The 27,962-nt window shown below is 52.4% G+C and overlaps 1 protein-coding gene across 2 annotated transcripts; it reads left to right on the top strand.

Annotated features, from left to right (window-relative positions):
• The first annotated feature begins 1,428 nt into the window (after nucleotides 1-1,428).
• LOC140075766 (uncharacterized) lies at nucleotides 1,429-27,452 on the top strand. 2 transcript variants are annotated; one of them, XM_072122047.1, is made up of 6 exons: nucleotides 1,429-1,497; nucleotides 4,556-4,814; nucleotides 7,996-8,208; nucleotides 8,521-8,543; nucleotides 9,715-9,774; nucleotides 26,067-27,452. In XM_072122047.1, exons 1-6 carry the CDS (start codon nucleotides 1,450-1,452, stop codon nucleotides 26,235-26,237), a joined length of 774 nt encoding a protein of 257 aa, XP_071978148.1. In that variant the 5' UTR covers nucleotides 1,429-1,449; the 3' UTR covers nucleotides 26,238-27,452. The 2 variants fall into 2 exon arrangements, with proteins under 2 accessions (XP_071978148.1, XP_071978149.1); XM_072122048.1 differs by lacking the exon at nucleotides 9,715-9,774.
• Nucleotides 27,453-27,962: the final 510 nt, after the last annotated feature.

Below are 27,962 nucleotides of genomic sequence, written 5' to 3'. Positions count from 1 at the left end.
GGCGTGGCCGAACGGTAACCCGACGGATTTGGAAAAACCGCCGCATTTAAAAAAAAAAGATCAGTGCATTCCGGGGAACTTCAGCGCAGCAGCGCCACTTGGTGGATGTCGGAGGAACTACCTTTGTGAATCCCGGCCGGATCCGAATCCACCACAGAGAACGGGCCGCTGGATTGTGAATGGACCATTCGCGATCCAGCGGCGCATTCTTTGCGGTGGATTCGGGTCCGGCCAGGATTCACTAAGGCAGTTCCTCCGCCGTCCACCAGGTGGCGCTGCTGCGCTGAAGTTCCCCGGAGGCGCGCTGGAATGCCCTGAAATTCACCGGCCTATACCTAGTGAAGGTAAGTGCAATTTTTGCTACACATTTTTTGTTTTAAATGCGGTGGTTTTTCCAAATCCGTCGGGTTTTCGTTTGGCCAAGTCGCCCGATTTCCGTCGCGTGCATGCCGGTGCCGATGCAAAATCCGATCACGTGCGCAAAAATCCCGGGGCAATACAGGGAAAATCGGCGCATATCGGAAATATTCGGGTAACACGTTGGGAAAACGCGAATCAGACCCTTAGTAAATTGTGTCTGTGTTTTGTCTTTGGACCCGGCACGTGTATTTATAAAGCGTTTGCACCATAATTGTGTTGCACTTTATTCGACACTTCTGAAATCTCTGCATCTAAAGGAGCGAGTTACAGCTTAGTCGGCGTTTGCGACATATTTATTACAGAGTGCGACACAATTTTGCACCGCTTAGACGCTTTGGTCCATATTCGGCTGCAGTGTCTAAGGGGTTTAACAGAAGAATCAGCGCTTTTCCGGTCCCGTTTTAGTGCCAGTGCTGGGATAACCGGTGCCCCTGTAATGGGTGCTCTTATGTCACGGACCTTGTTATTTACTTTTCAGTCTAGAATCCCGGGTGCGGCTCGTCGATTTTTTACTTTCGCTTTTACATTTGAATTGTTCTTTATTTTATGGTAATAAGACATAACAGACCCATATAAACCTGGTCCCTGTGACGGTACCGACCCAGAAAATAAAGGGGCGGAGTCATCTGGACGCACAGTAAAAACGGAGGCCACAAGAAATTGGTGCAACGGGGGTTTTTTTTTGCCACTTCCCCCATATTGGGAGATTTTCCAGCGTTCCAGAACTCGGTGTAGAATATTATATGAAGTTACTAGGAAATCTGATCTATCCACAGATACGAGCGCCGGATCTACATAAAGTGCGAGATAAATGTGACAAGTAAGAAACAGAAACACAGGAACCGGAGAGGGCGCGGTCCTGAAGGGATTGAATTCCATAAACCCATGAAATCTCCGGGACGTTCCTCCCTCTGTCCGGTGTGCGGAGCTGCTCTTCTCTCTCACTGATTGCTGCCCAGTGATGAATGGTAGGGCGGAGGCGCGAAGGGGGGAGGGGGAGGGGGGGGACTTTATACTTTCACTTTCTTTATGACTTCAGAAAAGAATCTGAGATCAGAAGAAACGAGACACAAAATGGTGAGAGCAACAAATGTTCCATATGTTATAGCTATATGTATATGTTTTATGCATATTATATGTTGTGTGTATAATATATATGGGGCTCATTTACTAAGGGTCACTGATCGCACTTTTGTGCGCTTTTTTTGGGGCCTAAACGGCTTGGACTGATCCTCTTTTGGTGCAGCTGTGCTGCTTCCGTGTGACACAAATCCGGGGGCATGTGGGCTGACCATCCGACTGATTCGGATCTTAGTAACTCCCGGCACAGCGCATTATACACGGACAATGCACTTACATGCACCAAGAAGAAGAAGGTGAACTCCAGGGACCTGAGCGGGGAAGCGGCACATGCAGGATATCGGGCACAGGATCTTAGTGACTCCCCGCACAGCACATTATACACGGACAATGCACTTACATGCACCAGGAAGAAGAAGGTGAACTCCAGGGACCTGAGCGGGGAAGCGACACATGCAGGATATCGGACGCAGGATCTTAGTGACTCCCTGCACAGCACATTATACACGGACAATGCACTTACATGCACCAGGAAGAAGAAGGTGAACTCCAGGGACCTGAGCGGGGAAGTGACACATGCAGGATATCGGGGGTACGATCTTAGTGACTCCCTGCACAGCGCATTATACACGGACAATGCACTTACATGCACCAGGAAGAAGAAGGTGAACTCCAGGGACCTGAGCGGGGAAGCGGCACATGCAGGATATCGGGCACAGGATCTTAGTGACTCCCCGCACAGTGCATTATACACGGACAATGCACTTACATGCACCAGGAAGAAGAAGGTGAACTCCGGGGACCTGAGCGGGGAAGTGACACATGCAGGATATTGGGGGCACGATCTTGGTGACTCCCCGCACAGCACATTATACACGGACAATGCACTTACATGCACCAGGAAGAAGAAGGTGAACTCCAGGGACCTGAGCGGGGAAGTGACACATGCAGGATATCGGGGGCAGGATCTTAGTGACTCCCCGCACAGCGCATTATACACGGACAATGCACTTACATGCACCAAGAAGAAGAAGGTGAACTCCGGGGACCTGAGCGGGGAAGCGACACATGCAGGATATCAGGCGCAGGATCTTAGTGACTCCCCGCACAGCGCATTATACACGGACAATGCACTTACATGCACCAGGAAGAAGAAGGTGAACTCCAGGGACCTGAGCGGGGAAGCGACACATGCAGGATATCAGGCGCAGGATCTTAGTGACTCCCCGCACAGCGCATTATACACGGACAATGCACTTACATGGACCAGGAAGAAGAAGCTGAACTCCAGGGACCTGAGCAGGGAAGTGACACATGCAGGATATCGGGTGCAGGATCTTAGTGACTCCCCACACTGCGCATTATACACGGACAATGCACTTACATGCACCAGGAAGAAGAAGGTGAACTCCGGGGACCTGAGCGGGGAAGCGACACATGCAGGATATCAGGCGCAGGATCTTAGTGACTCCCCGCACAGCGCATTATACACGGACAATGCACTTACATGCACCAGGAAGAAGAAGGTGAACTCCGGGGACCTGAGCGGGGAAGTGACACATGCAGGATATCGGGTGCAGGATCTTAGTGACTCCCCACACAGCGCATTATACACGGACAATGCACTTACATGGACCAGGAAGAAGAAGCTGAACTCCAGGGACCTGAGCAGGGAAGTGACACATGCAGGATATCGGGTGCAGGATCTTAGTGACTCCCCACACTGCGCATTATACACGGACAATGCACTTACATGCACCAGGAAGAAGAAGGTGAACTCCGGGGACCTGAGCGGGGAAGCGACACATGCAGGATATCAGGCGCAGGATCTTAGTGACTCCCCGCACAGCGCATTATACACGGACAATGCACTTACATGCACCAGGAAGAAGAAGGTGAACTCCGGGGACCTGAGCGGGGAAGTGACACATGCAGGATATTGGGTGCAGGATCTTAGTGACCCCCCGCACAGCACATTATACACGGACAATGCACTTACATGCACCAGGAAGAAGAAGGTGAACTCCCGGGACCTGAGCGGGGAAGTGACACATGCAGGATATCGGGCGCAGGATCTTAGTGACTCCCCGCACAGCGCATTATACACGGACAATGCACTTACATGCACCAGGAAGAAGAAGGTGAACTCCGGGGACCTGAGCGGGGAAGCGACACATGCAGGATATCGGGCGCACGATCCTACACTCGATATCCTGCATATGCCGCTTCCCCGCTCAGGTCCCCGGAGTTCACCTTCTTCTCCTGTATTTATCCTGACACTGTATTTATTTATTTCTGACCTGTCATGTGATCCTTTAGCCTCTCCAATCACAGGCTGTCGCTGGGGCCGAGGAATATACCCCTTAACCAATTAACCACTGGTGTCATCCTGGCCGGTCACCTCCAGGCGGGCAGCACCAATTTGCGGGAAATATCTTCTGCCAAAACCTTGAACTAATGACCCTGGGATGTCTATAATCCATGGGGATCCCTCCTCATACTAACAGCAGGATAATTGTATTCACTTAGAAGACAATAAGCTGGTGGTCCACATCGGCCAACGGTGAGACCATTCATCCAAAAAGATAGATCCTCCAGCTCTCAAAAATAGCATAAAATGGTTCCTTTATTTCATCCATATTTCTGTGATTTTTTTGAGTGCTGGATACATAATCCCTCCTCATATCCCGGCTCCATCCTATATGTGCATGTATGTGCAGAATATGTATATGAATAAGGAATGGGAGCCCTCGCCAGGTGCCCATCACCCTCCTCACGCCCTGGTCTTACCACCATTTCCCATCCCAAATGTTCCTGGGAGCCCTTAGCTAGGACTATAGAGGAGCCCTGAATATTGGGGTTCTGCTTCCTCAGGACCCTCCAGGGTTCCACTTTGTGTTCATTGAGGTAACAGTTCTCAGGTTGTCCCATCTGGACCTGTCAGTCCACTTGTTGGTGGCATCTCTAGTTCCTGCTGAGGAGTTGTCCTCTTTGGCCACCACTAGTCATGAATGATACTGACCTCTGGGGGTTTTGGGGTTCTGTCTCATTGTAGGGCCGTCTGCTGGTGGGAGTCTGTTCCAGGGAGGAGGTATCTTGTTATCAATGGCTGGTGGTCTACCTCCTGAGCCTCTCGGCTGTGAGGGATGTCCGCACAGTCACCATCACAAACAGATTCCAGAATTTCCAGGATGAAGTCTCCAAGTGTGACTTTGCCATTCTCTACCATTCCAAGAGAAGAGGGAGGCTCAATATCACCGATGTCACCGACTCCCTGTACGACGAGGAGCTGCAGCATCTCAGCATTGTATTTGGTGAGACCCATCCACCCATCACCTATCATTGCTCATAGGAAGGGGGCACACAGGGAGATGCCTGGAGACTCCGCACTCTGGTTTTATAGGAACTTATTTAGCAGTTTTCTATTCTTTAGGCTTCAGTGTTTGTAGAGGAGATTCAGGGGAATATGCAATGGTGTGATTATCACTGATTCAGCCATATCAGAGGGGTCCGGCAGGCCGGGGGGCTGCACATGCTCTCGGTATCCTCCAGATGCAGAGAGAGCTGACAGCTCATTATCAAGGTAAAAGTGTTGTGGATGATAGTGATGGGTCATACCTGAACGAGCTGGCACAAAGAACCGGCTCATTCACATGAACAACATGAGCTGGCTCACCTCAGCGAGCTGATGGCTCACTAAACCCCAACTGATTGGCCTGCAGCCCGTATTACATGTTTAATAGGGAGCCGTTCAGGAGTCAGAAAAACCGGCTCTTCTTAGTGAGAGGAGCCTAATGATCCAGATCACTAAGAGCCGGACTTCTCATCACTGGTGTGACAGCTTTTGGTGAGGCTCCCACTGCAGGGCTGCACAAAGACCATACGGGAAGCAGCTGAGTGGTCGGCTTGCAGTGTGCTGTCAGTGTGCTGGTGGTGCACTGTTGGCTGGAGGTGTGATGTCGGCTGGGTGTGTGCGGTCGGTGGTGTTCTTGTGGCTGGCGGTGCGCTGTCGGCTGGTGGTGTGCGGTCGGCTGGGGGGGTGTGGTCAGCTGGCGGTGTTCTGGTGGCTGGGGTGTGCTGTTGGCTGTTAGTGTGCTGGTGGCTGGTGGTGTGCTGTTGGCTGGCGGTCGGCTGGTGGTACGCGTTCGGCTGGTGGTTTGCGGTCAGCTGGCAATGTGCTGTCTGCTGGAAGTGCGGTGTCGGCTGGTGGTATGCGGTCAGCTAGCGGTGTGCTGTCGGCTGTTGGTGTGCTGGTGGCTCGTGGTGCTATGTCGGCCGGCTGGTGGTATGCTGTCGGGTGGTATGCGGTGTCGGCTGGCGGTGTGCTATCGACTGGAAGTGTGGTGTCGGCTGGAGGTGCTCTGTCGGCTGGCAGTGTGCTGGTGGCTGGCTGTGCGCTGTCGGCTGGTGGTATGCGGTGTCGGCTGGTGGTATGCGGTGTCGGCTGGTGGTATGCGGTGTCGGCTGGTGGTATGCGGTGTCGGCTGGAGGTGTGCTGTCGGCTGGAGGTGCGCTGTCGGCTGGCAGTGTGCTGGTGGCTGGCGGTGCGCTGTCGGCTGGTGGTATGCGGTGTCGGCTGGTGGTATGCGGTGTCGGCTGGAGGTGTGCTGTCGGCTGGAGGTGTGCTGTCGGCTGGAGGTGCGCTGTCGGCTGGCAGTGTGCTGGTGGCTGGCGGTGCGCTGTCGGCTGGTGGTATGCGGTGTCGGCTGGTGGTGTGCTGTCGGCTGGAGGTGTGCTGTCGGGTGGTATGCGCTGTTGGCTGGAGGTGCGCTGCCGGCTGGAGGTGTGCTGTCGGGTGGTATGCGCTGTTGGCTGGAGGTGCGCTGTCGGCTGGCAGTGTGCTGGTGGCTGGCGGGGCGCTGTTGGCTGGTGGTGTGCTGTCGGCTGGAAGTGTGGTGTTGGCTGGAGGTGCGCTGTCGGCTGGCGGTGTGCTGGTGGCTGGCGGGGCGCTGTCGGCTGGTGGTGTGCTGTCGGCTGGAAGTGCGGTGTTGGCTGGAGGTGCGCTGTCGGCTGGCGGTGTGCTGGTGGCTGGCGGTGTGCTGTCGGCTGGTGGTGTGCGGTTAGCTGTTGGTGTGCTGATGGCTAGCATGGTGTACCTAATAAATGGCCGGTGAGTGTATACAGGACATGGATATGAGGGATAAATACAGTAGAAGAGAATTAGAAGATTGATTAATAGATAGAGAAAAGGCGAGATATATAAACGGTCAGATTATAGGAGATAGATAACCAGACAGATAGGTGATAAGCATCTTCACCCGGGAATTCAACCAAGGGGCATTAACCCTTTCACCGCTCGGCATTTCTGGATATTTTATCGCATTATTGACCAGAGCAATTTTTACAATTTTGGTGATTGTGAAGATTGGTGCTGTTCATCGATGTTTTAAGATAGAATAACGAGGGAGAAGGAGAATTTTTGGAGCTCCGGTCATAGTGAAATTATTTTCTCTATTTCTGTGGACTTATATAAAGAGAATCTACTTTCCTAAACCAGTAAGATGTGAGGAGATGACACAGACCCCACAACAATATATTCACCAAAATATGCAGCAAAGGGAACGTCACATCCACAGGGAACACCAAACTATTACTGCACTGAGCGTCACACAGATGTATCACTGTATCCTGCTTACACAATGGTGACACAAATAATAACTATATATCCATAACCCAAGATAATAAATGTCACTATTAGATGTGCGCCAATAAGCTGCACCATAACAGGTCCCTCCGCGCTTCATAGGAATGAGAGTGAGAACCTTATAACATGGGGGTAAGTAATGGAGGATGGGGGGGAATAAAGAACATGTGTGTGTATTGGTGTTACATATAACTTTATGGACACGTTCTGGGTCGTAGTATTAATATATAATAGCGACATTAGGGGAAGAGGATGGAATGTTCAGTCAATTTTCGCAAAAAAAAAAACCTATCACGAAATAAAAGGCAATAAGAGAGAAAGTGTGTGCTTAGATAGTTCTGCATAGAGAAGGGATAAAACATGAACATTAGGTGATATTATTCCTTATCAGAATGTAGTAACATATAAAGTGACTATTTCCATTATCTGTGAGGTGCAGCAGCTCCTGTGTGCAGCAAATTCTCCCTGCAGCCTGATGGCTAAGAATCTGGAGGGGGGGGGGACACTTCAGGGGGCTGTATCTCTGGCTCTGTGACACCTAGAATCTCATTTCTTTCTATTAAAGAAGAGACTCTCCTCTTTCATATGAATCTAAATGTGTGTTTCTAAGTGAAAACTGAGATATTAACTGTTAAACTGCCGTCTGGAGTGATTTTTATATATAATATTCTCACTTTAAACCTGAATAACTCCGGATCCCTGACACCTAGAAACACAATTCAAGATTCATTTGAAAGAAGAGATTCTGCCCTTTCAGGGGGCCCTGGGCAATTGCCCACTTTGCCTACCCATAGCGCCGGCCCTGTTCTTAGTGGGTGTGTGCACCCATCTCTCACACTCTTTATTTTCAGGTAAGAAGAAGGTCCTGGTGGTCCTTGATGATCTGGAGAACAGCAGCGAAGAGGAGAAGTCGAGAATCCTCTCCCACCAGCAGAGCATCCAACGCCTCGCACAGGACCTCTTCCTCTTCAGCACAGAAGATAAAGCCTCACTTTCTGGGCCAAACGCTTCACCTGGAGCCAACAGATCCCTAGAAGATATGAAGAGGATCATAGAAGGTTATGGTAATTATTCTCTACACTCTCCGGACTCTTTAGGTTTGTCTTTCCCTTCTCCCTAAGGGCTTCTTATCAGGGATCGGTGCCCCCCCACCCCCCCCCCCCTCGACATGACAACTTGTAGAGTTTGCAGTGGGTAAAAATGGTAAGATGGGGGAAGTGGTGACCGCAGACCCTTCTCATAGACAGAGAATGTCCCACAATGTGGGGACACGAGACGACCCTACAATATGGTACAACCAGGCTGCAGTATGAAATGTTACTCCAGGACAAACACAATATATACTGATATTTTATAACTTTATTTTTTTCCCCCAGGTGCCAATAGGAGGGACCACTATGTAAGTACCCCCCCCCTTCAGACACTAACACAGTATGGGGCATGTATGGGGCATGTAGGGGCCATGTAGGGGCATGCATGGGGCCATGTAGGGGGCATGCATGGGGCCATGTAGGGGGCATGCATGGGGCCATGTAGGGGGCATGCATGGGGCCATGTAGGGGGCATGCATGGGGCCATGTAGGGGGCATGCATGGGGCCATGCATGGGGCCATGTAGGGGCATGTACGGGGCATGTACGGGGCATGTACGGGGCATGTACGGGGCATGTACGGGGCATGTACGGGGCATGTACGGGGCATGTATCACCTGGGAGCTCTGGATGATATGAGAATGTTACAATGTATAAATCCACTTATACCCATCCACGGGCCATGTTATCTGGTATCGCTTTGATCCTGCAGTTACACAGGTCACATGTATCTGTGTCTGCATCAAAGAGATGTCCGCAGTGGCACCATGCAGATACTACAGACATGAAGCTACATACACACATATAGATGAACACGTGTAATAGGGCTGCACGATGCATTGATGAAGCTTATAGTGCGATTCGACGTTTGGTCTTAGGTGAAATAGCAACTTTTTTAAACAAAAGTCACAAAAAGTTTTCAGAAGCAGCAATCAGCCAATCAGCCACCGGGTCGGCGGCAACGTTAGATCTGCACCAAAGGTCAAGTGTGAAGGGAGACGGTCACACATTGGGGCTCATTTACTAAGGGTCCACCAGACGCATTTTCGTCGGGTCTCCCGACGATTTCTGTTTTGCACTGAATTTCCCCGGGATTTAGCGCACGCGATCGGATTTTGGCGCATCGCCGCCGGCTTGCGCATGACAGAAATGGGTGTGTGTGACCGTCTGACAACCCAACGCATTCGGACAAACCGCAGAATTTAATAAAGGATTTGTGTCGCAAGATCAAGCACTTACATGCATCGGAAGAACGAGGTGAACTCCGGCGGACCTCCGCGCAGAAGCGACACCTGGTGGATATCCTCGCCGGACAGCACACCACTCGATCACGACAGGACCGGGTAAGTAAATGAGCCCCATTAAGTTGCAGTTGAGCGCATGCACCGAGACAGGTCTATACATGTGCCTCAGTATGACTACACATCGCACACATATGCACCCACTCGCTCACCATGTGATTATTATACTCTTATTACAGGGCACCCCTGGACACACAGACACAGACCCCGTAGCTTCCGGGCAAGGGAGGGGGCGTGTGGTAAGTGCACATGGATAGTGGTACATGAAGCTCTTGTAGATCCACCATGTTACATACATGTAATTCAGATGGTATGAGGTAGGTCAGCGGTGGAGGTAGAGAGCAATTCAGTGGTGGGAGGCGTTGGTTGGGCAGTGGTAGGATGTGTGGCAATGGTGGCAGTGGTGTTGGTAGGGGATGGGGCAGTGTTGGGGGGTAGAAGTTGTGTCAGTGGTGGTGAGAGAGGGTGTGGCAGTGGTGGTGGTAAGGGAATAGCTCCCAATCGTTCTGGATTCAGCATGACAGTCCCGGTTTTGGGCGTTGTCCCGCCGTCCCGGGCAGTTGGGAGAATGTCCCGGCTTGTCCTGGGTTTTGCCACCTCCTGGTCCCTGCGCTGACTCACTAGAGCTGCAGAGGAGGGACCAAGAGGTGGAATCAGCTCCTGCTTCCTCCACGTGTCTCTAATGTGCTCTACAGAAGGGGAATGTGGAGGTAGCTCCTACCCTTCCTTGCTTTATCCCCCTCCTCCGCCATCTCTGAGCTCCAGGGAAAGGAATGAGGCAAAAAAGTAGTAAAGTATTTCTTTCATTTAATACCCTGGAACGGGGGGGGGGGGGTTACAATATGAGGGGAGATGGAGGACAGGAGGACACTATATGAGAGGGATGGAGGAGGACAGGAGGCCACTATATGAGAGGGATGGAGGAGGACAGGAGGCCACTATATGAGAGGGATGGAGGAGGACAGGAGGCCACTATATGAGGGGAGATGGAGGACAGGAGGACACTATATGAGAGGGATGGAGGATGACAAGAGGCCACTATATGAGAGGGATGGAGGAGGACAGGAGGCCACTATATGAGGGGAGATGGAGTAGGACAGGAGACCACTATATGAGAGGGATGGAGGAGGACAGGAGACCACTATATGAGAGGGATGGAGGAGGACAGGAGGACACTATATGAGAGGAGATGGAGGAGGACAGGAGGCCACTACATGAGAGGGATGGAGGAGGACAGGAGGCCACTATATGAGAGGGATGGAGGAGGACAGGAGGCCAGTATATGAGGGGGGTGGAGGAGGACAGGAGGACACTATATGAGAGGGATGGAGGAGGACAAGAGGCCACTATATGAGGGGGATGGAGGAGGACAGGAGGCCACTATATGAGAGGGATGGAGGAGGACAGGAGGCCACTATATGAGAGGGATGAAGGAGGACAGGAGGCCACTATATGAGGGGGATGGAGGAGGACAGGAGGACACTATATGAGGGGGATGGAGGAGGACAGGAGGACACTATATGAGGGGGATGGAGTAGGACAGGAGGACACTATATGAGGGGAGATGGAGGAGGACGGGAGGCCAGTATATGAGATTGATGGAGGAGGACAGGAGGCCACTATATGAGAGGGATGGAGGAGGACAGGAGGACACTATATGAGATTGATGGAGGAGGACAGGAGACCACTATATGAGAGGGATGGAGGAGGACAGGAGACCACTATATGAGGGGAGATGGAGGACAAGAGGCCACAATATGAGAGGAGATGGAGGAGGACAGGAGGCCACAATATGAGAGGAGATGGAGTAGGACAGGAGGCCACTATATGAGAGGGATGGAGGAGGACAGGAGGCCACTATATGAGAGGAGATGGAGGAGGACAGGAGGCCACTATATGAGAGGGATGGAGGAGGACAGGAGGCCACTATATGAGAGGGATGGAGGAGGACAGGAGGCCACTATATGAGAGGGATGGAGGAGGACAGGAGGACACTATATGAGAGGGATGGAGGAGGACAGGAGGCCACTATATGAGAGGGATGGAGGAGGAGAGGAGGCCTCTATATGAGAGGGATGGAGGAGGACAGGAGGACACTATATGAGAGGGATGGAGGAGGACAGGAGGACACTATATGAGAGGGATGGAGGAGGACAGGAGGACACTATATGAGAGGGATGGAGGAGGACAGGAGGACACTATATGAGAGGGATGGAGGAGGACAGGAGGACACTATATGAGAGGGATGGAGGAGGACAGGAGGACACTATATGAGAGGGATGGAGGAGGACAGGAGGACACTATATGAGAGGGATGGAGGAGGACAAGAGGCCACTATATGAGAGGGATGGAGGAGGACAGGAGGACACTATATGAGAGGGATGGAGGAGGACAGGAGGACACTATATGAGAGGGATGGAGGAGGACAAGAGGCCACTATATGAGAGTGATGGAGGATGACAGGAGGCCACTATATGAGAGGGATGGAGGAGGAGAGGAGGCCTCTATATGAGGGGAGATGGAGGAGGACAGGAGGACACTATATGAGAGGGATGGAGGAGGACAGGAGGACACTATATGAGAGGGATGGAGGAGGACAGGAGGCCACAATATGAGAGGGATGGAGGAGGACAGGAGGCCACAATATGAGAGGGATGGAGGAGGACAGGAGACCACTATATGAGAGGGATGGAGGAGGACAGGAGGCCACTATATGAGAGGGATGGAGGAGGACAAGAGGACACTATATGAGAGGGATGGAGGAGGACAGGAGGCCACTATATGAGGGGAGATGGAGGACAAGAGGCCACTATATGAGAGGGATGGAGGAGGACAAGAGGCCACTATATGAGAGGGATGGAGGAGGACGGGAGGCCACTATATGAGAGGGATGGAGGAGGACAGGAGGCCACTATATGAGAGGGATGGAGGAGGACAGGAGGCCACTATATGAGGGGAGATGGAGGACAGGAGGACACTATATGAGAGGGATGAAGGAGGACAAGAGGCCACTATATGAGAGGGATGAAGGAGGACAGGAGGCCACTATATGAGAGGGATGGAGGAGGACAGGAGGACAAAATATGAGAGGGATGGAGGAGGACAGGAGGCCACTATATGAGGGGGATGGAGGAGGACAGGAGGATACTATATGAGAGGGATGGAGGATGACAGGAGGACACTATATGAGAGGGATGGAGGAGGACAGGAGGACACTATATGAGAGGGATGGAGGAGGACAAGAGGCCACTATATGAGAGGGATGGAGGAGGACAGGAGGATACTATATGAGAGGGATGGAGGATGACAGGAGGACACTATATGAGAGGGATGGAGGAGGACAGGAGGCCACTATATGAGAGGAGATGGAGGAGGACAGGAGGACACTATATGAGAGGGATGGAGGAGGACAGGAGGCCACTATATGAGAGGAGATGGAGGAGGACAGGAGGAAACTATATGAGAGGGATGGAGGAGGACAGGAGGCCAGTATATGAGAGGAGATGGAGGAGGACAGGAGGACACTATATGAGGGGGATGGAGGAGGACAGGAGGACACTATATGAGGGGGATGGGGGAGGACAAGAGGCCACTATATGAGAGGAGATGGAGGAGGACAGGAGGACACTATATGAGAGGGATGGAGGAGGACAGGAGGCCAGTATATGAGGGGGATGGAGGAGGACAGGAGGCCACTATATGAGAGGGATGGAGGATGACAGGAGGACACTATATGAGAGGGATGGAGGAGGACAAGAGGCCACTATATGAGAAGGATGGAGGAGGACAGGAGGCCACTATATGAGAGGGATGGAGGATGACAGGAGGACACTATATGAGAGGGATGGAGGAGGACAAGAGGCCATTATATGAGAGGGATGGAGGAGGACAGGAGGCCACTATATGAGAGGGATGGAGGAGGACAAGAGGCCACTATATGAGGGGGATGGAGGAGGACAGGAGGCCACTATATGAGAGGGATGGAGGATGACAGGAGGACACTATATGAGAGGGATGGAGGAGGACAAGAGGCCATTATATGAGAGGGATGGAGGAGGACAGGAGGCCACTATATGAGAGGGATGGAGGATGACAAGAGGCCACTATATGAGGGGAGATGGAGGACAGGAGGCCACTATATGAGAGGGATGGAGGATGACAAGAGGCCACTATATGAGAGGGATGGAGGATGACAAGAGGCCACTATATGAGGGGAGATGGAGGACAGGAGGCCACTATATGAGAGGGATGGAGGATGACAAGAGGCCACTATATGAGGGGGATGGAGGAGGACAGGAGGCCACTATATGAGGGGAGATGGAGGACAGGAGGCCACTATATGAGAGGGATGGAGGATGACAAGAGGCCACTATATGAGGGGGATGGAGGAGGACAGGAGGACACTATATGAGAGGGATGGAGGATGACAGGAGGACACTATATGAGGGGGATGGAGGAGGACAGGAGGACACTATATGAGAGGGATGGAGGAGGACAGGAGGCCACTATATGGGAGGGATGGAGGAGGACAAGAGGCCACTTCATGAGAGGGATGGAGGAGGGCAAGAGGACACTATATGAGAGGGATGGAGGAGGACAGGAGGCCACTATATGAGGGGGATGGAGGAGGACAGGAGGACACTATATGAGAGGGATGGAGGAGGACAAGAGGCCATTATATGAGAGGGATGGAGGAGGACAGGAGGCCACTATATGAGAGGGATGGAGGAGGACAAGAGGCCACTATATGAGGGGGATGGAGGAGGACAGGAGGCCACTATATGAGAGGGATGGAGGATGACAGGAGGACACTATATGAGAGGGATGGAGGAGGACAAGAGGCCATTATATGAGAGGGATGGAGGAGGACAGGAGGCCACTATATGAGAGGGATGGAGGATGACAAGAGGCCACTATATGAGGGGAGATGGAGGACAGGAGGCCACTATATGAGAGGGATGGAGGATGACAAGAGGCCACTATATGAGAGGGATGGAGGATGACAAGAGGCCACTATATGAGGGGAGATGGAGGACAGGAGGCCACTATATGAGAGGGATGGAGGATGACAAGAGGCCACTATATGAGGGGGATGGAGGAGGACAGGAGGCCACTATATGAGGGGAGATGGAGGACAGGAGGCCACTATATGAGAGGGATGGAGGATGACAAGAGGCCACTATATGAGGGGGATGGAGGAGGACAGGAGGACACTATATGAGAGGGATGGAGGATGACAGGAGGACACTATATGAGGGGGATGGAGGAGGACAGGAGGACACTATATGAGAGGGAAGGAGGAGGACAAGAGGCCACTTCATGAGAGGGATGGAGGAGGGCAAGAGGACACTATATGAGAGGGATGGAGGAGGACAGGAGGCCACTATATGAGGGGTATGGAGGAGGACAGGAGGACACTATATGAGAGGGATGGAGGAGGACAGGAGGCCACTATATGAGAGGGATGGAGGATGACAGGAGGCCACTATATGAGAGGGATGGAGGAGGACAGGAGGACACTATATGAGAGGGATGGAGGAGGACAAGAGGCCACTATATGAGAGGGATGGAGGAGGACAGGAGGACACTATATGAGAGGGATGGAGGAGGACAGGAGGACACTATATGAGAGGGATGGAGGAGGACAAGAGGCCACTATATGAGAGGGATGGAGGAGGACAGGAGGCCACTATATGAGAGGGATGGAGGAGGACAGGAGGCCACTATATGAGAGGGATGGAGGAGGACAAGAGGCCACTATATGAGAGGGATGGAGGAGGACAGGAGGTCACTATATGAGAGGAGATGGAGGAGGACAGGAGGCCACTATATGAGAGGGATGGAGGAGGACAGGAGGGCACTATATGAGAGGGATGGAGGAGGACAAGAGGCCATTATATGAGAGGAGATGGAGGAGGACAGGAGGACACTATATGAGAGGGATGGAGGAGGACAAGAGGCCACTATATGAGAGGGATGAAGGAGGACAAGAGGCCACTATATGAGAGGGATGGAGGAGGACAGGAGGTCACTATATGAGAGGAGATGGAGGAGGACAGGAGGCCACTATATGAGAGGGATGGAGGAGGACAGGAGGTCACTATATGAGAGGAGATGGAGGAGGACAGGAGGCCACTATATGAGAGGGATGGAGGAGGACAGGAGGGCACTATATGAGAGGGATGGAGGAGGACAAGAGGCCATTATATGAGAGGAGATGGAGGAGGACAGGAGGACACTATATGAGAGGGATGGAGGAGGACAAGAGGCCACTATATGAGAGGGATGAAGGAGGACAAGAGGCCACTATATGAGAGGGATGGAGGAGGACAAGAGGCCACAATATGAAAGGAATGGAGGAGGACAAGAGGCCACTATATGAGAGGGATGGAGGAGGACAAGAGGCCACTATATGAGAGGGATGGAGGAGGACAGGAGGCCACTATATGAGAGGGATGGAGGAGGACAGGAGGCCACTATATGAGAGGGATGGAGGAGGACAAGAGGCCACTATATGAGAGGGATGGAGGAGGACAGGAGGACACTATATGAGAGGGATGGAGGAGGACAAGAGGCCACTATATGAGAGGAGATGGAGGAGGACAGGAGGACACTATATGAGAGGGATGGAGGATGACAAGAGGCCACTATATGAGAGGGATGGAGGAGGACAAGAGGCCACTATATGAGAGGGATGGAGGAGGACAAGAGGCCACTATATGAGAGGGATGGAGGAGGACAGGAGGACACTATATGAGAGGGATGGAGGAGGACAAGAGGCCACTATATGAGGGGAGATGGAGGATGACAGGAGGCCACTATATGAGAGGGATGGAGGAGGACAGGAGGACACTATATGAGAGGGATGGAGGAGGACAGGAGGACACTATATGAGAGGGATGGAGGAGGACAGGAGGACACTATATGAGAGGGATGGAGGAGGACAGGAGGACACTATATGAGAGGGATGGAGGAGGACAGGAGGACACTATATGAGAGGGATGGAGGAGGACAGGAGGACACTATATGAGAGGGATGGAGGAGGACAGGAGACCACTATATGAGGGGAGATGGAGGACAAGAGGCCACAATATGAGAGGAGATGGAGGAGGACAGGAGGCCACAATATGAGAGGAGATGGAGTAGGACAGGAGGCCACTATATGAGAGGGATGGAGGAGGACAGGAGGCCACTATATGAGAGGGATGGAGGAGGACAGGAGGACATTATATGAGAGGGATGGAGGAGGACAAGAGGCCACTATATGAGAGGGATGGAGGAGGAGAGGAGGATACTATATGAGAGGAGATGGAGGATGACAGGAGGCCACTATATGAGAGGGATGGAGGAGGACAAGAGGACACTATATGAGAGGGATGGAGGAGGACAGGAGGACAAAATATGAGAGGGATGGAGGAGGACAGGAGGACACTATATGAGGGGGATGGAGGAGGACAGGAGGATACTATATGAGAGGGATGGGGGATGACAGGAGGACACTATATGAGAGGGATGGAGGAGGACAGGAGGACACTATATGAGAGGGATGGAGGAGGACAAGAGGCCACTATATGAGAGGGATGGAGGACAGGAGGCCACTATATGAGAGGGATGGAGGAGGACAGGAGGATACTATATGAGAGGGATGGGGGATGACAGGAGGACACTATATGAGGGGGATGGAGGAGGACAGGAGGATACTATATGAGAGGGATGGGGGATGACAGGAGGACACTATATGAGAGGGATGGAGGAGGACAGGAGGACACTATATGAGGGGGATGGAGGAGGACAAGAGGCCACTATATGAGAGGAGATGGAGGAGGACAGGAGGACACTATATGAGAGGGATGGAGGAGGACAGGAGGCCAGTATATGAGGGGGATGGAGGAGGACAGGAGGCCACTATATGAGAGGGATGGAGGATGACAGGAGGACACTATATGAGAGGGATGGAGGAGGACAAGAGGCCACTATATGAGGGGGATGGAGGAGGACAGGAGGCCACTATATGAGAGGAGATGGAGGACAGGAGGACACTATATGAGAGGGATGGAGGAGGACAAGAGGCCACTATATGAGGGGGATGGAGGAGGACAGGAGGCCACTATATGAGAGGGATGGAGGATGACAGGAGGACACTATATGAGAGGGATGGAGGAGGACAAGAGGCCATTATATGAGAGGGATGGAGGAGGACAAGAGGCCACTATATGAGAGGGATGGAGGAGGACAGGAGGACACTATATGAGAGGGATGGAGGAGGACAGGAGGTCACTATATGAGAGGGATGGAGGAGGACAGGAGGCCACTATATGAGGGGAGATGGAGGAGGACAAGAGGCCACTATATGAGAGGGATGGAGGACAGGAGTCCACTATATGAGAGGGATGGAGGAGGACAAGAGGACACTATATGAGAGGGATGGAGGAGGACAAGAGGCCACTATATGAGAGGGATGGAGGACAGGAGTCCACTATATGAGAGGGATGGAGGAGGACAAGAGGACACTATATGAGAGGGATGGAGGAGGACAAGAGGCCACTATATGAGAGGGATGGAGGACAGGAGTCCACTATATGAGAGGGATGGAGGAGGACAAGAGGACACTATATGAGAGGGATGGAGGAGGACAGGAGGCCACTATATGAGAGGGATGGAGGAGGACAAGAGGCCACTATATGAGAGGAGATGGAGGAGGACAAGAGGCCACTATATGAGAGGGATGGAGGACAGGAGTCCACTATATGAGAGGGATGGAGGAGGACAAGAGGACACTATATGAGAGGGATGGAGGAGGACAGGAGGACACTATATGAGAGGGATGGAGGAGGACAGGAGGACACTATATGAGAGGGATGGAGGAGGACAAGAGGACACTATATGAGAGGGATGGAGGACAGGAGGCCACTATATGAGAGGGATGGAGGAGGACAAGAGGCCACTATATGAGAGGGATGGAGGAGGACAAGAGGCCACTATATGAGAGGGATGGAGGAGGACAAGAGGCCACTATATGAGAGGAGAAGGAGGAGGACAGGAGGACACTATATGAGAGGGATGGAGGATGACAGGAGGACACTATATGAGGGGGATGGAGGAGGACAGGAGGCCACTATATGAGAGGGATGGAGGAGGACAAGAGGCCACTATATGAGAGGGATGGAGGAGGACAGGAGGACACTATATGAGAGGGATGGAGGAGGACAGGAGGACACTATATGAGAGGGATGGAGGAGGACAGGAGGCCACTATATGAGAGGGATGGAGGAGGACAAGAGGCCACTATATGAGAGGGATGGAGGAGGACAGGAGGACACTATATGAGAGGGATGGAGGAGGACAGGAGGTCACTATATGAGAGGGATGGAGGAGGACAGGAGGTCACTATATGAGAGGGATGGAGGAGGACAGGAGGACACTATATGAGAGGGATGGAGGATGACAAGAGGACACTATATGAGAGGGATGGAGGAGGACAGGAGGCCACAATATGAGAGGGATGGAGGAGGACAAGAGGCCACTATATGAGAGGGATGGAGGAGGACAGGAGGACACTATATGAGAGGGATGGAGGAGGACAGGAGGACACTATATGAGAGGGATGGAGGAGGACAAGAGGACACTATATGAGAGGGATGGAGGACAGGAGGCCACTATATGAGAGGGATGGAGGAGGACAAGAGGCCACTATATGAGAGGGATGGAGGAGGACAAGAGGCCACTATATGAGAGGGATGGAGGAGGACAAGAGGCCACTATATGAGAGGAGAAGGAGGAGGACAGGAGGACACTATATGAGAGGGATGGAGGAGGACAGGAGGACACTATATGAGAGGGATGGAGGATGACAGGAGGACACTATATGAGGGGGATGGAGGAGGACAGGAGGACACTATATGAGAGGGATGGAGGAGGACAGGAGGCCACTATATGAGAGGGATGGAGGAGGACAAGAGGCCACTATATGAGGGGAGATGGAGGAGGACAGGAGGACACTATATGAGAGGGATGGAGGATGACAGGAGGACACTATATGAGGGGGATGGAGGAGGACAGGAGGCCACTATATGAGAGGGATGGAGGAGGACAGGAGGACACTATATGAGAGGGATGGAGGAGGACAGGAGGACACTATATGAGAGGGATGGAGGAGGACAAGAGGCCACTATATGAGAGGGATGGAGGAGGACAGGAGGCCACTATATGAGAGGGATGGAGGACAGGAGGTCACTATATGAGAGGGATGGAGGAGGACAAGAGGCCACTATATGAGAGGAGATGGAGGAGGACAAGAGGCCACTATATGAGAGGGATGGAGGACAGGAGTCCACTATATGAGAGGGATGGAGGAGGACAAGAGGCCACTATATGAGAGGGATGGAGGAGGACAGGAGGACACTATATGAGAGGGATGGAGGAGGACAAGAGGCCACTATATGAGAGGGATGGAGGACAGGAGGCCACTATATGAGGGGAGATGGAGGATGACAGGAGGCCACTATATGAGAGGGATGGAGGAGGACAAGAGGCCACTATATGAGAGGGATGGAGGAGGACAGGAGGCCACTATATGAGAGGGATGGAGGAGGACAAGAGGCCACTATATGAGAGGGATGGTGGAGGACAGGAGGCCACTATATGAGAGGGATGGAGGATGACAGGAGGACACTATATGAGAGGGATGGAGGAGGACAAGAGGCCACTATATGAGAGGGATGGAGGAGGACAGGAGGCCACTATATGAGAGGGATGGAGGACAGGAGGACACTATATGAGAGGGATGGAGGATGACAGGAGGCCACTATATGAGGGGAGATGGAGGAGGACAGGAGGCCACTATATGAGAGGGATGGAGGAGGACAGGAGGCCACTATATGAGAGGGATGGAGGAGGACAGGAGGACACTATATGAGAGGGATGGAGGAGGACAGGAGGACACTATATGAGAGGGATGGAGGATGACAGGAGGACACTATATGAGAGGGATGGAGGAGGACGGGAGGCCACTATATGAGAGGGATGGAGGAGGACAGGAGGCCACTATATGAGGGGAGATGGAGGAGGACAGGAGGCCACTATATGAGAGGGATGGAGGATGACAGGAGGACACTATATGAGAGGGATGGAGGAGGACAAGAGGCCACTATATGAGAGGAGATGGAGGACAGGAGGCCACTATATGAGAGGGATGGAGGAGGACAGGAGGACAAGAGGACACTATATGAGGGGGATGGAGGAGGACAGGAGGCCACTATATGAGAGGGATGGAGGATGACAGGAGGACACTATATGAGAGGGATGGAGGATGACAGGAGGACACTATATGAGGGGGATGGAGGAGGACAGGAGGCCACTATATGAGAGGGATGGAGGAGGACAAGAGGCCACTATATGAGAGGGATGGAGGAGGACAGGAGGACACTATATGAGAGGGATGGAGGAGGACAGGAGGACACTATATGAGAGGGATGGAGGATGACAAGAGGACACTATATGAGAGGGATGGAGGAGGACAGGAGGACACTATATGAGAGGGATGGAGGAGGACAAGAGGCCACTATATGAGAGGGATGGAGGACAGGAGGCCACTATATGAGAGGGATGGAGGAGGACAGGAGGCCACTATATGAGAGGGATGGAGGATGACAGGAGGACACTATATGAGGGGGATGGAGGAGGACAGGAGGCCACTATATGAGAGGGATGGAGGAGGACAAGAGGCCACTATATGAGAGGGATGGAGGAGGACAGGAGGACACTATATGAGAGGGATGGAGGAGGACAGGAGGACACTATATTAGAGGGATGGAGGATGACAAGAGGACACTATATGAGAGGGATGGAGGAGGACAGGAGGACACTATATGAGAGGGATGGAGGATGACAAGAGGCCACTATATGAGAGGGATGGAGGAGGACAAGAGGCCACTATATGAGAGGGATGGAGGAGGACAAGAGGCCACTATATGAGAGTGATGGAGGACAGGAGGCCACTATATGAGAGGGATGGAGGAGGACAGGAGGACACTATATGAGAGGGATGGAGGAGGACAAGAGGCCACTATATGAGAGGGATGGAGGACAGGTGGCCACTATATGAGAGGGATGGAGGAGGACAAGAGGCCACTATATGAGAGGGATGGAGGAGGAAAAGAGGCCACTATATGAGAGGGATGGAGGAGGACAGGAGGCCACTATATGAGGGGAGATGGAGGAGGACAGGAGGCCACTATATGAGAGGGATGGAGGAGGACAAGAGGCCACTATATGAGAGGGATGGTGGAGGACAGGAGGCCACTATATGAGAGGGATGGAGGAGGACAAGAGGCCACTATATGAGAGGGATGGAGGAGGACAGGAGGCCACTATATGAGAGGGATGGAGGAGGACAGGAGGACACTATATGAGAGGGATGGAGGATGACAGGAGGACACTATATGAGAGGGATGGAGGAGGACGGGAGGCCACTATATGAGAGGGATGGAGGAGGACAGGAGGCCACTATATGAGGGGAGATGGAGGAGGACAGGAGGCCACTATATGAGAGGGATGGAGGAGGACAAGAGGCCACTATATGAGAGGGATGGTGGAGGACAGGAGGCCACTATATGAGAGGGATGGAGGAGGACAAGAGGCCACTATATGAGAGGGATGGAGGATGACAGGAGGCCACTATATGAGGGGAGATGGAGGAGGATAGGAGGCCACTATATGAGAGGGATGGAGGATGACAGGAGGCCACTATATGAGGGGAGATGGAGGAGGACAGGAGGCCACTATATGAGAGGGATGGAGGAGGACAGGAGGCCACTATATGAGGGGAGATGGAGGAGGACAGGAGGCCACTATATGAGAGGGATGGAGGATGACAGGAGGCAACTATATGAGGGGAGATGGAGGAGGACAGGAGGCCACTATATGGGAGGGATGGAGGAGGACAGGAGGCCACTATATGAGGGGAGATGGAGGAGGACAGGAGGCCACTATATGAGAGGGATGGAGGATGACAGGAGGCCACTTTATGAGGGGAGATGGAGGAGGACAGGAGGCCACTATATGAGAGGGATGGAGGAGGACAGGAGGACACTATATGAGAGGGATGGAGGAGGACAAGAGGCCACTTCATGAGAGGGATGGAGGAGGGCAAGAGGACACTATATGAGAGGGTTGGAGGAGGACAAGAGGCCACAATATGAGGGGAGATGGAGGAGGACAGGAGGCCACTATATGAGAGGGATGGAGGATGACAGGAGGCCACTTTATGAGGGGAGATGGAGGAGGACAGGAGGCCACTATATGAGAGGGATGGAGGAGGACAGGAGGACACTATATGAGAGGGATGGAGGAGGACAAGAGGCCACTTCATGAGAGGGATGGAGGAGGGCAAGAGGACACTATATGAGAGGGATGGAGGAGGACAGGAGGCCACTATATGAGGGGGATGGAGGAGGACAGGAGGACACTATATGAGAGGGATGGAGGAGGACAGGAGGCCACTATATGAGAGGGATGGAGGATGACAGGAGGCCACTATATGAGAGGGATGGAGGAGGACAGGAGGACACTATATGAGAGGGATGGAGGAGGACAAGAGGCCACTATATGAGAGGGATGGAGGAGGACAGGAGGACACTATATGAGAGGGATGGAGGAGGACAGGAGGACACTATATGAGAGGGATGGAGGAGGACAAGAGGCCACTATATGAGAGGGATGGAGGAGGACAGGAGGACACTATATGAGAGGGATGGAGGAGGACAAGAGGCCACTATATGAGAGGGATGGAGGAGGACAGGAGGCCACTATATGAGAGGGATGGAGGAGGACAAGAGGCCACAATATGAAAGGAATGGAGGAGGACAAGAGGCCACAATATGAAAGGAATGGAGGAGGACAGGAGGCCACAATATGAAAGGAATGGAGGAGGACAAGAGGCCACAATATGAAAGGAATGGAGGAGGACAAGAGGCCACTATATGAGAGGGATGGAGGAGGACAAGAGGCCACTATATGAGAGGGATGGAGGAGGACAGGAGGCCACTATATGAGAGGGATGGAGGAGGACAAGAGGCCACTATATGAGAGGGATGGAGGAGGACAGGAGGACACTATATGAGAGGGATGGAGGAGGACAAGAGGCCACTATATGAGAGGAGATGGAGGAGGACAGGAGGCCACTATATGAGAGGGATGGAGGAGGACAGGAGGACACTATATGAGAGGGATGGAGGAGGACAAGAGGACACTATATGAGAGGGATGGAGGATGACAAGAGGCCACTATATGAGAGGGATGGAGGAGGACAAGAGGCCACTATATGAGAGGGATGGAGGAGGACAAGAGGCCACTATATGAGAGGGATGGAGGAGGACAGGAGGACACTATATGAGAGGGATGGAGGAGGACAAGAGGCCACTATATTAGGGGAGATGGAGGATGACAGGAGGCCACTATATGAGAGGGATGGAGGAGGACAGGAGGACACTATATGAGAGGGATGGAGGAGGACAGGAGGACACTATATGAGAGGGATGGAGGAGGACAGGAGGACACTATATGAGGGGGATGGAGGAGGACAGGAGGCCACTATATGAGAGGGATGGAGGAGGACAAGAGGCCACTATATGAGAGGGATGGAGGAGGACAGGAGGACACTATATGAGAGGGATGGAGGAGGACAAGAGGCCACTATATGAGAGGGATGAAGGAGGACAAGAGGCCATTATATGAGAGGGATGGAGGAGGACAAGAGGACACTATATGAGAGGGATGGAGGAGGAGAGGAGGCCTCTATATGAGAGGGATGAAGGAGGACAAGAGGTCACTATATGAGAGGGATGGAGGAGGACAAGAGGCCACTATATGAGAGGGATGGAGGAGGACAGGAGGACACTATATGAGAGGGATGGAGGAGGACAAGAGGCCACTATATGAGAGGGATGGAGGAGGACAGGAGGCCACTATATGAGAGGGATGGAGGAGGACAGGAGGCCACTATATGAGAGGGATGGAGGAGGACAGGAGGCCACTATATGAGAGGGATGGAGGAGGACAGGAGGACACTATATGAGAGGGATGGAGGAGGACAGGACTACACTATATGAGAGGGATGGAGGAGGACAGGAGGGCACTATATGAGAGGGATGGAGGACAGGAGGACACTATATGAGAGGGATGGAGGAGGACAAGAGGCCATTATATGAGAGGGATGGAGGAGGACAAGAGGACACTATATGAGAGGGATGGAGGAGGAGAGGAGGCCTCTATATGAGAGGGATGAAGGAGGACAAGAGGTCACTATATGAGAGGGATGGAGGAGGACAAGAGGCCACTATATGAGAGGGATGGAGGAGGACAGGAGGACACTATATGAGAGGGATGGAGGATGACAAGAGGCCACTATATGAGAGGGATGGAGGAGGACAAGAGGCCACTATATGAGAGGGATGGAGGAGGACAGGAGGACACTATATGAGAGGGATGGAGGAGGACAAGAGGCCACTAAATGAGAGGGATGAAGGAGGACAAGAGGCCACTATATGAGAGGGATGGAGGATGACAAGAGGCCACTATATGAGAGGGATGGAGGAGGACAAGAGGACACTATATGAGAGGGATGGAGGAGGAGAGGAGGACACTATATGAGAGAGATGGAGGAGGACAGGAGGCCTCTATATGAGAGGGATGAAGGAGGACAAGAGGTCACTATATGAGAGGGATGGAGGAGGACAAGAGGCCACTATATGAGAGGGATGGAGGAGGACAGGAGGACACTATATGAGAGGGATGGAGGATGACAAGAGGCCACTATATGAGAGGGATGGAGGAGGACAGGAGGACACTATATGAGAGGGATGGAGGAGGACAGGAGGACACTATATGAGAGGGATGGAGGAGGACAAGAGGCCACTATATGAGAGGGATGAAGGAGGACAAGAGGCCACTATATGAGAGGGATGGAGGATGACAAGAGGCCACTATATGAGAGGGATGGAGGAGGACAAGAGGCCACTATATGAGAGGGATGGAGGAGGACAGGAGGCCACTATATGAGGGAAGATGGAGGAGGAGAGGAGGCCTCTATATGAGAGGGATGAAGGAGGACAAGAGGCCACTATATGAGAGGGATGGAGGAGGACAGGAGGCCACAATATGAAACGAATGGAGGAGGACAAGAGGCCACAATATGAAAGGAATGGAGGAGGACAGGAGGCCACTATATGAGGGGGGTGGAGGACAGGAGGCCACTATATGAGGGGAGATGGCGGAGGACAGGAGGCCACTATATGAGAGGGATGGAGGAGGACAGTAGTGGCGGTGGTGGTAGTGGGTGTGGCATTGCTGGCAGGGGGTGTGGCAGTTGTTGTGAGTGGGGGTGTGGCAGTAGTGGCAGTGGTGGCAGGGGGTGTGGCAGTAGAAGCGCAGAGGGGTTGTGTGGTTCCTCTCTGCTGTGGTTGGGATGATGTGGTGGGGTTGTGTGTTGTCGGCCATGTTGTCACACTTTGTCTTCTTGCTCTTCCTCCTCCAGAGTCGTCGCTGTGTGCTCATCATCATCATCATAATACTCATCATTGTGATTGGTCTGATCATTGGGCTGACTCACTCCAAGACTCATGTCCCGGTGACCTCCACTCCGGCCTACAGTACTGTCACCTCTGCGCCTTCTACAATCAGCAACACGACCAGCGCCCAGATATAGCAGAGCCCGAGCAGAGCTTAAAGGGGGAGTCCAGGAATAGGGGCCACACAGTACACTTACCCTGCTCCACTGCCCTCATCACTCTGGTTCTGGCGTCTGTCCTGCCGCTCCCGGTGTCCTGCTTCATTCTATACTATGACCAGGGGACAGAACAGGAAGTGAAATCCTCTGGAAAATAGGATATGGAACGACCCTTTACCTTTACCCCTTTCAGTGAGTGTCGCCGGGTAGTGAGCTGCAGCTTCCTGCTATTTGTGGAGCTTTATTCGGCCTTTGTCATTTCTTCTTATCCCAAATCCGATCACATAATTCCAAGAAAAGAAAGAAGCGGCACTGACCCAATTCTTCTTTATTAGTGGTCGCCGTGGTCCAGGGAGGGAAGACGGGACACAAATAAGTGGCGACGCACTCTGGACGCTATAGGGCATAATGGGTTAAATACTCATCTGCCCGCGTCATTGGCTGCAATGTGTCAGGTAACGTAACGCCAATCAGGGTGCCGGAGGGTGCGAGCGCCAGGCCCCTCCCCCTGACGCGCCCAAAACTATTCGATACAAATTATAAATCCTAAACAGAATAGATACATAAAAACAACATCGAGGACCAAAATCCTTCCGTGTCATCCTGATGGTTCCATCCCATCCGTCCTCCGGCCTCAGTTCCCAGAATCCACCTGTGGAAAAGCCCTCCATGCCGATCACCTCCGCTCCTGAGTGTAGCTCCTTCCATGTACTGGTGGACTCCCTCCATGTTCAGAGCTTATTCGCTGTATCCAGCCCTTGCCTGGGGCAGTTGATTTCTAGTGCTCCCTCAATGGGATATACAGGGATGTAACATGAAGTCATGGACCTTGTGTCCAGGCGATGGATTGTCCGGGAAATGCTCAAAGATTCTTCCGATAATTCTTAGATTCACTTCCTTTCTTCTTCTGCTTAGAATTCTGGGTATTTCCCAGACGATCCGTGGACATGAGGTGTAATAATGAGCGATGATCATCTATTAGTAATTTATGCATCAGACACATAGAGGGCAGCACCAGGGAGTCCATAAAATTATTATTCTATCTCACTTCTTGCCTGACTTAAGCCTCGCCTACACTGAGTGATGTCACGAGCTCCTCCCAGGTCGTCCGGCCCAAGCGCAGCCTCACATTTGCTTCTAGATCCTGATCTGCCGTAATTTTGTTGATCACTTTAAATGTTTGCAATGTTTTTCTAGAGAATAAAATCATTATAAATAAAAAGGATCCGTCCAGTCACAGCGATTTCTTTATAATAATCTACCGGAGGGTGGGAGGTGTTCATCAAATAATGGTAGAGCTATACCCCTCCACCAGAGGGAGCCATGCTACACACAATGGTAGAGCTATACCCTCCACCAGGGGGAGCCAAGCTACACACTATGGTAGAGCTATACCCCTCCACCAGAGGGAGCCATGCTACACACAATGGTAGAGCTATACCCTCCACCAGGGGGAGCCAAGCTACACACAATGGTAGAGCTATACCCCTCCACCAGGGGGAGCCATGCTACACACAATGGTAGAGCTATACCCCTCCACCAGGGGGAGCCATGCTACACACAATGGTAAAGCTATACCCCTCCACCAGGGGGAGCCATGCTACACACAATGGTAGAGCTATACCCCTCCACCAGGGGGAGCCATGCTACACACAATGGTAGAGCTATACCCCTCCACCAGGGGGAGCCATGCTACACACAATG

The sequence above is a fragment of the Engystomops pustulosus genome, chromosome 8 (genome assembly GCF_040894005.1).
Source record: "Engystomops pustulosus chromosome 8, aEngPut4.maternal, whole genome shotgun sequence".
Taxonomy (NCBI): domain Eukaryota; kingdom Metazoa; phylum Chordata; class Amphibia; order Anura; family Leptodactylidae; genus Engystomops; species Engystomops pustulosus.
The sequence above is the reverse complement of the archived record's forward strand: the minus strand, read 5'-3'. Positions and strand labels throughout refer to the sequence as shown.